Below are 15,441 nucleotides of genomic sequence, written 5' to 3'. Positions count from 1 at the left end.
TCACTATCGCCAATTGTACTAACACTAGCTGCGTTATTCTCGTCGTCAATTTCCTTATTTATACTAAGACTAATACTACCCGCGGTTTTACTACACATTCTATTACTAATATCACCAGTTATAGGACCCGCTCAGCCATAGTCGTGTACTTGTCAAATATCGATACACTGCTACTCTCAAATTCCATCAGCTTGGCTTCTTGGTGGGCGAGTTTGACCTTCTGCTCGGATAATCTGTCATTAAGGGTCTTGATATCGAGGATTATTGCAGGTATAAGCCTTAATTTGTCAAGATCCTCCCCCAGTCTAGCCGTTGCGATGGTCACTTGTTTCAAGAGTTACTTTGTTGATCCACAACCTTCGCAGAGAACTGGCTAAAGTTAAGAAGCGCCAAGAACAGACCTCAAACAGTGTTGTTGTTGTCACGGGCTTACACTATACACGTGACACCTCGTTGCACCTCCTGGCGTACTCAGTGATGAATGCGCTTTACCCTACGGTCCTCAGAACAGACGTGGCATCCATCAGGACCATGGGGAGGCTTAAGGGATGGTCGGAGAAGCAGCTGAATGGTGCCGCCACAACGTTCAACTGGCGCTGCGGTCAGGTGGCAAAATCCCAATTGAACAACAAATACAACAGAACCGCGTAATTAAGCAAAAAATCGCTCTCTACCGCCCTTCCTTTTATCCTAAATTAATAGTAACTCATGCAAAACATGGTATCAAGTACATATTTTCGACGTAGTATTAGAATTACGATATGACCTACCAAGGCGCGGTGACTGTTTATAAATTCAAGATAGCCGCTTGTTCGGCTGCTCTGTTGCTGTAATGTAATTCCAATACTACGTCGAAAATATGCACTTAATACGATGTTTTGCACGAGTTACTATTACTTTTTTTGCTTAATTACGCGGTTCTGTTATATTTATTGTTCAATCGGAATTTTGTCACATGACCGCAGCACCACTTGGACGTTGCGGCGACACCGTTCGGATGCTTCTCCGATAGACCTTTAATACAACGAACAACACCGCCAGGGGTGACAGTAGACTGCCACCAATAGCCGTCATCCTCTCCTCAAGTGCGCTCGCTCGTTCAAACGTCGTCGCCAAAGCCGAAAACGTAAGCTGCACACCAGCGAACTTGACGCAAGCTTGTTGGAGGAGGCAAACGCTTTGAGCCCTGACCATCAAGGGCTCATAAACATCAACGAGCTGTTTCCTTCAGACTTCCATAAGCTACGTTCAAAGGCTAAGCTAGAGGCCAAGAGAAGGCAGGGTCGCCGAACTTACGTGAGAGATGGGAAACTCTACATGCGCTTTAATGATGACAACGAGCGTGCCACCGTCATCACCACCCATGCCGAGCTAAGCTCTTTTTTAGCCCGGATTCCTCCTGCTGTCAACATCAACCAACGCTGAAGCTACAAAATACACGCATAATTCCACCACATGCACTATCAAGTTCATCTGCCATGTCTTCATCTGATTCTCAGATATCTCTGTCTCGAGGTCTAACAGTCTGTCATTTTAATGCGAACTCTCTTACGGGTCACATTGAGATGATCAGGCTTTTCTTGTATACTCGCTCTCCATTCCACGTAATAGCTGTGACCGAGACCTGGCTGAGCAAAAAGGTAACATTCATTCCTTCACTGGATGACTACCTACTGTATAGACGAGACAGAAACAGAAACGAAGGAGGTGTGGCCCTCTACATACATAAATCACTGACAGTTAGCGTTATTTTGTCATCCGACGGTGGATGGTCGGGCAAGCCAGGCAAGCCTGAATATCTTTTCCGTAAGGTATCGGAAAAGGGAGTTTCTCCCATATTCGTGGGGATTGGGTATAGTCCACTTCATGCTCCATTCTTCTAAGGCTCTAATTTCATAGACCAGCTAACTAACAACTCACATGCATAACCATTCCTTGAAGGATATAATGGGTGACTTCAACTCAGACTAACTCTTCTCGTCTGAAGATGCCAATTTCATCAGAGCCTTCATCGATGAAAACTCTCTTTTGTCGTTTCCCTATGGCGCCACTCACCACAAACAGGGTTCTGATACCTGGCTCGACTTGTGTCTAATTGATGAGCAGGATCGCCTGCTATCATACTGGAAAAGAGACGCACCTTTCATCAACGGACATGACCTTTCACGGCCACTCTCGACGTACAGATTCCACTTTACGTACCTAACACATACTCTTACAGAAACTTTAAAGGAATCAGCGCCGAGAAGCTAAGGGACTTTCTTAATGCATGTGATTGGTCATTCCTCACTTCCTCATCACTCGACGAATGCATATCTACGCTTAACGCTAACCTTACGAACGACATTAATCATCTCGCCCCATTGCGGACTGTGACACCAAGACGGAAGCGTCACCCGTGGTTCACCGCAGCTCTTCGTGACCTTGTATCTGAGAGAGCTAGACTTTACAGGCGTTTCAAACACTTAAGGGTCAATTCAGATCTCCGCATATATACATTAGCTAGAGACGATGCTCACAGACAGGTCGAGGAAGCCAGATTGAATTACTATTATTCACGCCTGTCAACTTTGACTTATAATGCCGAGATCTGGAGAAACTTGGAATTTCCACCTCCAAGGCCCCTTCACCATCTCGTTTTAGCACAGATGAACTCAGCAAGCATTTCAGCTCGATCTCCAACGATCCGCTTGCTCCTGCTGTTGAAGATTATCTTCTCACATAGAAAAGTCTATACCTCCCGGAACATTTCAAGTTAAGAACTTTAACGGAATCGGAATGTGTTGGCTGCGGTATCGCACTTCGACACTCAGGCTAGGGGGAGTGACGGCATCCCACAGGTCGTTATTTCAAAATCATTGCCGGTTCTCGCTCCCTTACTAAGTCAAATCTTTAACCTGTCCCTGAGCGAGCCCTGCTACCCCTCTGCCTGGAAATAGTCGCTTGTGCGCGCACAAAGTCAGTTTACCAACAGCCCTGACTGACTATCGTCCGATTTCACTTCTCTGCTTTCTCTCTAAGGCTCTGGAGTAGCTAGTGCACAGGCAAGTCTCGGAGAACCTTGAATCAAGACTCTTGCTAGACAACCTTCAAACAGGCTTCCGCACTGGGCACAGCACTCAATCTCCGGCCTAATTAAGCTAACTGATGATGCCAGGGTCGGGATAAACAAAAAGAAAGTAACACTTCTCCTTTTTTTTATTTTAACAAGGCTTTTGATACTGTATGTTTACAATTTGGAAAATTGATTTTTGTAGAGGGAATATTTCGCGGGGTATCCGAAGATGGCGGCATGTGACGCACTTCCGTGCTGTTGTGACTCGAGGTTAGTGTGTCGTCTGCTACGTGCTCATTCGCTTCCATACGCGCTCAGTCGCAAATTGTCAACCCAAAAGCTCGCCGTGCCCTTTAAGACCTTCGGAGTATCTTTCGAATGTCGGAAAACCCTCGAAGCATTTTTTGATCGTCGAGAAATACTCGCGAGTACTTTCGATCGTTGAAACTCACTCGGAGCATCTTTCATCATCAAAAAGCTCTCGGAGCATATGTCGATCATCTAAAAACCCTTCGAGCATCTTTTAATCGTCGAAAAACACTTGGAGCATATTTCAATCGTCGAGAAATACTCGCGAGTACTTTTTGATTGTCGAAAAGCACTCGGAGCAATTTTGAATGGTCAACCTCGAGTCACAACAGTACGGAAGTGCGTCGCATACCGCCATCTTCGGATGCCCTGCGAAATATTCCCTCTTCAAAAATCAATTTTCAAAATTGTTTTACTCGTATATTTTGATACAAGTGCGCAAAAGTTGATTCTACACGAGTGGGAGGTTTCTCTCGGGAGGACAATCTCACGAGTGTAGAATCAACTTTCCGCACGTGTATCGAACGTTATTTTTTGATACAGGGGGCGGAAAATGCGATTTGACGCAGTGCATTTTACGGACACTATATAAAAAAATATATTTTATAACGAAATTTGTTAATCTTTTGCTTTTTGATTTTCTGACGATACAGCATGTTGCAAGACTTGTGTTTATACTTTTTTCTTGTTTTTTTATAAATGCGGCATAGGCAGAGAAAGCTCTGCGCAAGTGGTTCTCTGATACCGGTTCCCCACAGGCACCATCGCTAAACAATACTTCAGTAAGGCCCTCTTTCCCTTGAATCCGTCCTTCCTCTCCATTGCTTAAAGGTGAATAGGCGGCATGTCTGCTATGATCGAACGCCTCGTCCGATACCGTACAGTAAGTTGATGTGACCCTTAGTGCACTTCTTCTGTCTTGTCGATATCTTTCGTGCATAGCTTTTTACTAACATGGCATCCGCCCTTATTGGGGCCCCATACAAAATAATCGATAAGATTACACCAGCTACGAGTGTGACGAAGACTCGTCGTGCACGAGGTGTTTCGACGTGCACGTTTGCATGTGCGCGTTAAGGCTAATTTTGGTTGTGCTTTTCTTTTTTTTCTCTTGCGAATGTGGAAGAAAAGAGTATCTAGAAGCCGGAGGAAGGACTCGAAGAAGAACCAAGAAGCCCGCAACTGAGAGATTTCTAGGAAGCCGTGAAACCTAGAAGAAGAGAGTGTAGTGCGAGTGTCTACGCAGAATTCTGTAACTCCGGCTGCGTTCAAAAATCTCGCGGAATTGTAAGCATGTGTGAGCGGTGAAGTATCGGAGAGCGATGCCGGGGATGCGTTGCTAAGCGCAGGCTAAGAGGAAGAGAGCAGGGAAGCGGCACCGTCCAAAGCACTACTAAAAAAAGAAAGATGAAAATCAACTGATTATTAGCACTTCCGTCGCGAAAGTCAGGATGTCCATGGGTGCCATCTCATCCCTCACAAGATGGAGTGCGACGTGAAAGTCAAAGTAGGCAATTATGTAGAAAAAGTTTTATAAGCATATTACTGATTTTTTTATCAATTTTTGATTAATTTTAACATAACTATCATGTAACTTTTTTTCTATGAAATTTAAACCAAATCCCCTCCTTCATACCATAACTAATGTACTTTTAAACAATATCCTGGAGTTAGAGCTCATTTGGGCCATTTGTTCCTTTGGAATCTTACGGTCAGTGAATTATGGACTCCCTACTATACGTAGGTATTATAGAGGTATATAGAAGGTATAAAACCATCAAAATAAAGATAATTATGTCTAAGAAGAGTAAAAAAATTTGGTTTATTTATATAAGCATTTATAAATTTTTAATGAAAAATTTTGATTTTAATTTCAAAGGTGGTGTGCCCCCTTAAATAGTTTTCTTAAGAAACAGGCCATGAAGTTCGTCCTACGCCCGGCGGTGTTCAGCCAATGCAGCTCGCGCCTGAAAAGGGTGATGTGCTCATCCCTTTTGACATCATAGATGTAACAAATTCCCTTGTTCACGAGTTTCTGGAGTTTTGTGTCGAGCTCTTGCGTCAGGTCACAGTAAACTAATGAGCAGTAGTCAATGATAAAAAATAGAAGGGCCTGCACCACATGCTTGTGCAGCCTGAGATTGGTGCTCTTCTTAAAGAAAAATAATTCTGTTCATTAATGAATGAGCACGCTTACATAAAAGTATAATGTACTCTTTCCACGTTAGTTTGGAGTCTAGCACTACGTCCAGACAGTGCACTGATGACTCATAAGGAGAGGGAGAGGGAGAGAGAGAGAGAGAGAGATAGAGAGAGAGAGAGAGAGAGAGAGAGAGAGAGAGAGAGAGAGAGAGAGAGAGAGAGAGAATAATACTATCACTAGTTCTATCTTATACGGAACAAATTGCAACATGATCTTCTATAAAATAATAAATTGTTAGATTTTTTAATGATTGAATATTAAATAGGATATCTTATAATATTTTTTGTTTTGCAGGTGTTGTATGAAAAACAGAATGAGTATGTTGCACAGTTCAAATTTACGGTATTATTGATGCCAAGTGGTCCACATAAAATTACAGGTATACCTTTTGACCAGGACTTATACGCATCAGATTATGCAGTGGAAGATACTACTCTTAAAGTAAGTTTTATTATAATGTTATGTATACAAGTACGAATAGCTACCTAGACTGTATGATCGTAAGAATACCCCTTCCATTCTCCCTCCCTCCTTCCCGCAACCTCCTCAGAGGTCTATGCGCTCGGTTGTGTCGCAGGACAGAAATTAACGTGAAGAAGGAGTTACCCTGTTTCTTTGTCATAGGTACAACCTCTGGTTCTAATTAATCTTTTTTGAAAATTTTAATTCCTGGTTAGTCTCTTTACTCGTTAAAAGTCAATAGTTTAATTATTTACTATTTTATGGCCATAAAACAATTAAATTTTTTAAATTTATTTACCTGAATATTTCCAATCTTTCCTTCTTCGAAGTTCGTGTTCAGAAGGAAATCTACTTCTACTATTATATTAAAGTGCTTAATGTCCCCGTGTGCCGTGAAGCCTTTCATGTCTTTTCTCAATAACTGACATATTTATATCTATTATTTATTCATTTATTTATTTATTTATTTATTTATATTGTTAAACGGACCTTTACATTAAATATGAACAAAAGTACGCAAGGTGGCGCAAATCGAGGCGCAACTGATCATGATCGCTCTCCGCAGCACTGAGAAAAATAGTAAAATAAATTGAACTAGAACTAAAAACTAATAGGCAGCTAAATGGTACGCTGACAGTCTGATAGGGAAAATGAAAAAGAATAAGCGTAAGAGAGTTGGAAAGCTACGACGAGCAGGAGAAGTTCGTGACTAATGGAAAAGCCCCTCCACTGAAACCCATAAAGTCGACAGTCACAACAAGTTTGTAGCACAAAAAGTTCAAATGAAAAACTATGTACAAGACCAAAGCTAATATGACAATACAAAGCAAAATAAAAATTGAAGATCTTCAAAATTTCAAAGGCCAGAGCAGACTGAGCAATCAAAACAATTTCCCCGGCTATTTATACATATTCGTAGCATGCGCGGACTGCATTGATAAATATCAGATATGTATATTCTCTATTCTATTAAAGATCTTAACGTACTCGTGTGCCGTGAAGCCTCTCATATCTTTTTCGTGCAAATAATATAATAGTGCGTATTAATCTAATCACGCGCCGCGAGCTTACGTCACTGACGTAACTGATTGAGGCGAAGCCCGCAAACTGAAAATTTGAGAATTTTCTGCAGTTGCAATATATAAAAAATAACTTAGTGAGAAACTTCAATTAAGGGGGCACACCACCTTTGAAATTAAAATCAAAATTTTTCATTAAAAATTTATAAATGCTTATATAAATAAACCAAATTTTTATTACTATTCTTAGACATAATTACCTTTATTTTGATGGTTTTAGACCTTCTATATACCTCTATAATACCTACGTATAGTAGGGAGTCCATAATTCACTTACCGTAAGATTCCAAAGGAACGAATGGCCCAAATGAGCTCAAAATCTAGGATATTGTTTAAAAGTACATTAGTTATGGTATGAATGAGGGGATTTGGTTTAAATTTCATAGAAAAAGTTTTATAAGCATATTACTGATTTTTTTATCAATTTTTGATTAATTTTAACATAACTATCATGTAACTTTTAATATGTAATTTCGTTTTAATTGTCATACATACATACTATTATATTACATTTGTAACTCATTACACATTATGTTATTAACATGGACAGAAAAATAATCAAACTCGCGCAACCTTTTAATTTTTTGTGTATATTATTACAATATCATTTTATTTAATTTTCCTTGGAGCTGTGAACATTTATACCTAACATCAACCGAGCAACGTTAGGAGTGAGGTGACCCTGCTAGTAGTATATTACGATACAAGTGCCTCCCTATGCTCTGGTGCTATATACACCGTACCGTAATAACAAATACCTTACGCTATCTTATAGCACTGAATGGCATAAATCCGCTGTCACGCCTATCCGCGGCCTAATTAGTCCATTTTTGCACCGTGCAGTTAGGACGGTGCAATAATAGACTATTTATGCCACAGATAGACATGAAATAGGTGCGGATTTATGTCACCTAGAGCTACAAAAATACATAGGAATCACCTTGGTAATCTACTAGCTATACAAGTCCGATGAAAAGTGCTCAGTTCCTCAACTAACTGGTGTTTTTGTTCCTTTTGTCGATACTGCAACTCACTTAGAACTTGTTATAAATTCAAAGTTATCGTGAAAACCGCATGAATGCAGTTAGCATTAAGGTTAACAGAGCTCTATGGACTCGACATCATTTAGATTCTGCACTAACGAGGCGTTACGTAAGCAGCAGGCCAGCGCACTTGAAATCTCTCATCTAGATTACTGTTCTGTAGTGTATCTTGCCGTGTCGGCGGAGTTACAGGTAAGACTGCAGAGGTTACAGAATTAATGTATAAATTACATCTATAGTTTCAGAAGGTCCTAGCATATCACTTTCTTAAAGAGGCAGCTCGGCTGGATGGCTGGAGATCTCTGCAGATATCTCTGCACAAAGGATTAAAACTTAACAAACAAACAAATATTGGATAATAATTGATGCTCATTGTCAATTTCAAATATAAATTATATTTAATTATGTATTACAAACTATTATTATTAAGTTGAATTAAATTATTTAATTATTTATTATGCTATATATTGTGTTCTGTAATAAATGAAAAAGCAGCAAAAGTCGGCGTTACTTTATAGAGGTTAATGCCAAATGTAGGAGAGCCAACGCAGAAACGAAGGTTACTCTTAGCTGGTGAAAAGCTATGCACGAAAGATATCGACTGTGTAAAGGAGAAGTGCACTAAGGGTCGCATCAGCTTACAGTACGGTATTAGACAAGGCGATCTGCATCATATCAGGCATGACGCCTATTGACCTTTTAGTAATGGAGAGGAAGGACGTATTCGAGGATTAACAATAACAATATAATGAAATCTGCGATTTCGTAAGGAAGCAGACAATAACTGAGTAGCAAAAAAGATCGTATTTTAGTGATGAGGCATGATAGACACATCGCCCCATGTCAAGAATAGAGGACTGGATGCAAAGAGGACATGGGTAAGTCAATTACTTCTTCACAACGTTTTTGACGGAGCACGGATGCTTTCGGGCATACCTACACATATATAAAATAGAAGACCGATGCTACCGCCGAGTCTGTTAGGACGCTAAAATGAATGTGGAACATGTCTTCTGTGACTGTTCGCGATACCAAATGAAGTGAGAAGAACTCGAATATTATCTCCAGTCCAGAGTTACCCGAGTCAATGATGTCAGCTATGTTGACGTCGGAGGATGGTTGATACGCAGTAAACAATTACGTAATGACCACCCTTAAGAAGGTTAGAAATGACAAACAGAAAAGAAAGAAAAGACAAGGCGAAACAGCCGAGTAAAAATGATGATAGACGAAGGCCACTAAGTCGTAAGTACAAAACGCTCCTTGGACCGATCCAGAGGAACCTAAGTGTCGGGGTTAAGTATGTCCAGAGGATGACCGGACGATGCTTCACGAAGTAGACGATTATAATATGAATATAATTGATGTCCATATTTATATTTCTTCATGTCATAATCACATATTTTATTATTGTTTCTGACATTTCAATTATCTTTTATGTATCAGTTTCTATTAAAAATTAAAAAATGAAGATACCTGTGATTCTACCATAGATAAATAAAGTTTGTAAGAAATAAAATAATGTATGAATAACGATAAACATATTTTTATTATTTCACCTATATAAAAAAAAAACGAAGTCTATAACACCTAATTCCGTATTCACTTCTATCGGCTGTCCCCGAGAGCCACATTTTTCATAATTCATTGTACTTCTTAGGTTTCAAGCCATTTTCTGCCAAGCATTTGTACAGTTGGTAAAGGTTGTGTTTCGGACTTCCTTAATCCAGTTGTCCGGCTAGATAATAGCGAGTTTTAGGGTTTATACTTGCCACTCGCCACCGGGCTACAGTTTCGGGAGCAGTTTGGCGAGATAGGCCAATTCTTCTAGGCGAGGAGGATATGCTAGACCAAGGAATCACCATTTCTGGCTTCACCATCAGATTGTGCATTTAAATTTTTTAAGGATGAAGAGATGGCAGTGCATAAAGACTCTAGCGAATCCAGGCCGAAAAAGTGCTCAAGCCATAACTAGAAGCCTTTCCAGATAATCTTCAGATCTTAAGGCTATGTGTGCGTGCATCACATACAGGGATCTGCGCGGACAATTCGCACTAGTATACGTAAACACGTTATACTTCGCGCAGCTTTTTTCACGTATCTGATCTTGGTGCAACGCGCTTAATTCTAACAATTCCTTATAAAACAGATAAAAAGAAAGGCGTCTCGTATTGTAAATTATCACATACGTTGTAACGGTTGCCAGTGCAATTAACGCACGTTGAGCACGTTACGACGTCTCTCCGGGACAGAATCAACATTCTGTATAATACTTCTGTTGTTACAGCTACTAAAGGCGCAGCATGTGAGAGAGTAAGTGAGACAGAGAGAGAATAAGCATCGAGAGATTTAAATTCAGCAACGTACAATGTTGCCACCTGCTCGCACACTGCTGTCAAGAGTTGACAACAGTGTGTCAGAGGGCATAGGTAAATCTGTGCTCGCGCTAGCGAGCCATTCCGAGTCTGTCTTCGCTCCGCTCCGTTTCGCGAATAGACACTCTGCGATTGCGATTATTGTTTGCGAGGGTTGCGAGGTTAACCGAACCGAGAACAATCCGTCCGAGACCATTTTCGCGTGGGTTCGAACGGCCATGCCGGCCACGTACATCTGTAAGTACTAGTTCTTATCAACTCTCGCTTACTCGGGCGACTTTAAGCCTCCTCTCTCTCTCACCTCGACTACATGCTCGTAGCTGGCATGCGCCCGTCTGGCGCGCTTGTGTAAGCCAAGCACCAATAAACAATTAGTCTAAGTTTTACAATAATCCGCGAGTGTTCATTGACTTTTCCTCCTTTTGAATCCACGTCCTGAGTACTACTATCACCGCCGCGTGTTCATACGTCTTTACGTCCGTGCGCGGATAGATTATAGTCGGTAGAATCTAGTGCCTTCTGCACAGCCGATGGAAACAGTGAATAGTAGCATAAACAACAAACAACTTAAAATAATAATGACGGCCGAGCTACCGTCATAACGTGCGTAGGCGATTTTTTTTCTACAATTAGTACGAATCTGAAGTAGAAGCTGTCGTCAGATCTTTGTGGAGTGAAACTGACATTTCTAGTGTAAGTAACGTGCTGCCATTACTGATTAGCAGCAGGGCTATTCCCTTTCAGTGATGAACTGTGAGGATTCTAAACGGAACCTCTAGCTAACTATTGAAAATCGCTATGTTAAACATTAATTGTGTTGACTTCGACGCGCGTTCTTGCTCTAGAGCCCGTCACATAAGTATCGCACGATAAAATGCATTAGCATGTTCAATAGTATAAAAAAACTCATAGATATATAACAAAAAATATCTGATAATCTCTACTTTTGCTATCGAGTTACAGTCGTGTTTATCTCGCAACGAACAAAGCTAGTGTATTGTATTTATCTACATCTATTATAACTACTCTTATTCGTTGTGTATATCACACACCTCGCTTATGTTTTGAATTTGCATTTTATTTTGAATTATTCACATTAAAATTCATACGCAAGGATAAGCACCTAACATTAATTTTAAGAGTAATTCTATATGTTCCCATATTATAATAACGTGTAGGTTATTGAAATAAAATTTAATAAATTCTTTTACTTTCGTTATTACAACATAATAATACTGTGTTAAGTTATTGAACATGAATCCACTTCATCCCTCTGTGTTAGATTTTTATTAAATAAAACTCCGATACGTAAATCGGGAAGTTTCAGTAACCTTTAACAGATTGAAGGCATGGTCTAAAATAGATCATGAAATTAAGTATTTACTAAAGGTTAAAGAAGCTATAAAGACTTACTGGGTACAATGTGGAGTGTGCAATGAGGGATTTATGTTAATCGCTTGTAGATAAAATAGATAAAATATTAAAAGATAAAAGTATTCATTTAGCTATGAAGATATTTATATTATTATTTATAAATTTAATAATTTACATTTATATAATATTGTTGCGTACTTAAATACAACTGTATACAAGAATGAATGACCCCTTAAAGTCATTAGAGCCGACTGAGAAATTTTCCAGTCCTATGTGAATAATTTTCTCATAGGAAATGTTCAAGCTGAATACCATGGGTAGAATTTGATGACAGCGATACTCGGTGGTTTGGCTGCCCTGAGCCTGTCTATTGTTTCTTTTGTTTGGCCGCTTCCTTATACTTTTCTTGTCTTCGAGAGCTTTTACTCTAGAGATGTGAGAGAGAACTGTACTCTCGGTGCTGCATCTACGCCAGTTTATATTAAAAATATTACTACATTTAGCGGGGGCGAGACCAGTGAGGAGCAGTTTCGTGACAAGTGAGAGGCCAATAGATTCATTGATGCTGTAGTGGGGATCCAATAAAAATCCGCAGGGGTTACACTTTTTGTAATCTGTGCAAGCTAAATATCTCCTTACTTTGTCATTTCACATTTACAAATTTTTCAATATTATGTTACAGCTTATCAACAAATTATACGGCAACCTGATCATTTTTCTCAACTCTGATGAAAATTTTTTTGAAAATTGCCGTATACCCATACCATTATTCATATAATATAGAAACATGATACAATATTTGCCACAAGCATCAGAAAAAACTACTTTTTATTTGATTATTCTTTCATCTTAGCTTTTTAATTTCTTTAAATGCTTTTTACGTGATCGGGGATGCATGGTTTATACCAAGATTATCAAAATACTATCCAACACGGTTTTTAGACAATTATATTACCATCAAGTGCATACTACGTCTGGTTTGACTTTGCGTATTAAGGACAAAGCAACATGATTCAACCTTGTCATCGAAATTTAATCTGACGGATAAACCTGCGTAACTTCTGAAGAATATTCAGATAATTTATTCTAGCAAAGATAGTAGGGTGGCGAGAAGGGACACTCTGCTGTTGTGATTATATCAACCCTGATACCACATAAATTTTGCCAAAGTTTCAATTTGCAGGCGTTGTTGATCGCACAGGTGTACTGAAGTTTAATATAATGCTACATGCAAACCTACCTACAGAATGGCAATTTGTAATAAGGTGAACATGCGTACATTTTCTCTAAATCGATAATTTCTCGTGTAGTAATCTAGTTTAGCAGTTTTGCTTTTTCCTCTCCTCGCACAATAATTTTATTTGCTCTTTTACAAATATCATGCATGGCTTCACATTTTTTAGCAAAACATCCCCATCGTATCAATCCAGGCCATGATGGTGCGGTGTCAGCCAATTATTGTCTTTAAAAATATTTTTTTTGTAAGAGTCTTGTATTACAAGTAGGTGCGATAATTCAATGTACTATAGTATCTAAATCTAATACTGCTAAGCCCACTTCTTTCGGTACAGCATAGCCTTTATTATCCTTAAAAAACCGCAAATTAATAACTAGATACATTTCTCCGTTTGTCATCACTGTTTAGGGTAACGTTTTTCGCCTTTACACGTGTAAGCGAATACTTTGCTGTGACTTTTTCTAGTTCGAGGAACGGGCTAGCTAACTGGCAACATCAGCGCGAGAGTGAGCATCGTTGGCACGACAGCCAGCCTCGTCAGCGCGCGCGCTGTTTGGTCCTCCGAATGTCGCGTGCCAATCAGCGGGCGTCGATGAGTGGCTCTTTATCTGCACGGACTGCGAACCAATCGAGCGCCAGCGAGAAGCGCGGGCCCGACGGGCGCGAGGAGAGAGTGAGCGCGAGAACGAGCGAGAAATCCTCCAGTTCTCTCCCGACTGACAAGCAAGTCTGAAAAAGACAATTCGCCCCTTGTGTACCGTGCTTTTCATAATCAGGGCATCGATAGCGCTCTTTTTAGCCTGTCTAGCAAAGCAGAATTTTGAAAATTTTTTAAAATTTGAATACATAAAATTCTTTATTGCAAAGAACATTGCAATTCACGCAATATTCTATCTAAAAACACTATTTATAGAATATATTTATTTTGGTTATTGAAACCAAATAACAAAACGTTTATTATTGTAATATCCTTCCAGTACCGACAAATCTTCCTCTGGCAGTCTTGCCTCTTTTAGCCATTATACTAGCAATAAGTACTCTTACTCTATTAAATTTAATTAATAACACTTGTATAGCACACTTTCACTAAGTTGCACTTTTTAAAAAACGTTGACAATTCTTCGGCACGTAGCTTTCTCCAACTAAATGTATAGTTCCAATAGATAAAATATTGTTCAAATATACAGTATATCGTCGCTCCGTACGAATACTAGCACAGTTCAAATTTTCATACGAAAACTAGCACAACTCACAATTTGCCGCGAAGAGTAGCACAGTTCAGAAATGCGGTCAAGAGTAGCACAACTTGCGACTTTATATTACTTAAAATGTGAGTATTTTACGTTTTTATTGGCTTGTTTTGTTGGTTAAGTTCATGAAAACCTTGGACAAAGACAGACAAACCTCAAAGTTTCAAAAAGTTTCGGAAATCTTAAAAGGTTTCTAAAAAAGTGAATAATTTAAAAAAATGTTTGTAAAAAATTGTTGTATTTGTAAAAACAATTTTAAATTCGGTAAAAAGTTGTAAATTGTAAATATTTAAAAATGTTCATCAGGGACATTTTCGCAAAAATCGGCAAATTTTTATAGAAATTCGTTGTTTACAGTTTGTGTTGTGCTAGTCTAGCGTGCGTGAAATGAGTTGTGCTACTTATAACGGGAAAATTGAACAGTGCTACTCTTTGTAGGGAGCGATGATATGAATGATTTTTTAAAATATTTTCAATCTTAATTATTTTACTGAAGGAATAATTTTCTTAGAAACCTTGACGGAAAAATTCACAGCTTTTTTCTGTTATTTTGTATTATTATCGGTTGCTTATTTATTTTTGTATAAAACTGTCAATTTCTATTCGGATTTGGAAAATTATAACAGAAATAAACAGCGAAAGAAATCAAATAAAAACCGATTGTAATAGAGAAAATTAGTAAAAAACAGAAAGAATGTATTAATTAATAAAAAGAAAAAAACAACATATAGGGTGAACAAACTGAAATTTGCGGACTGACCGCCAGATGGTAACCGGCTTTTCTGACCTGCAAGCGTTAAGAATTTACGATGGTTAGTATATAAGACAGTTCAAGTTACTGCTATTATATTAGTAATTGTACGGTTTTACATACTAAACATTGCATATAAGAACCAATTGATTATAAATACATAGGAGATTAGGCATTACAGTCTTTTTTTCAAATTCCATACAAAATTATTTTTTACTTACATCGAACTATTTTTGTCATTTAATTAGTTTTTAATCGCATTTACTAATTTTTTAACATTTTTTCTCGTTATTTGCTGACTTT

General features: G+C 38.8%; 2 protein-coding genes across 7 annotated transcripts in view; one reads left to right on the top strand and one right to left on the bottom strand.

Moving 5' to 3' along the window:
• The window catches only part of LOC100679502 (RNA polymerase II elongation factor Ell), a 203,485-nt gene that overhangs the window by 19,516 nt on the left and 168,528 nt on the right, over positions 1-15,441 (bottom strand). The window lies entirely within an intron of this gene.
• The window catches only part of LOC100114920 (proliferation-associated protein 2G4), a 141,057-nt gene that overhangs the window by 123,274 nt on the left and 2,342 nt on the right, over positions 1-15,441 (top strand). Inside the window, exon 6 of one of the 2 annotated variants that reach the window (XM_031926038.2) lies at positions 5,862-6,008. The exons of the other annotated variant lie outside the window; for it this stretch is intronic. Coding sequence (XP_031781898.1) covers positions 5,862-6,008 — 147 coding nt within the window. The remainder of the gene's footprint in view (positions 1-5,861; positions 6,009-15,441) is intronic. 2 annotated transcript variants of the gene reach the window in all.

Source organism: Nasonia vitripennis (genome assembly GCF_009193385.2).
Source record: "Nasonia vitripennis strain AsymCx chromosome 3 unlocalized genomic scaffold, Nvit_psr_1.1 chr3_random0007, whole genome shotgun sequence".
Lineage (NCBI taxonomy): Eukaryota > Metazoa > Arthropoda > Insecta > Hymenoptera > Pteromalidae > Nasonia > Nasonia vitripennis.
The sequence above is the reverse complement of the archived record's forward strand: the minus strand, read 5'-3'. Positions and strand labels throughout refer to the sequence as shown.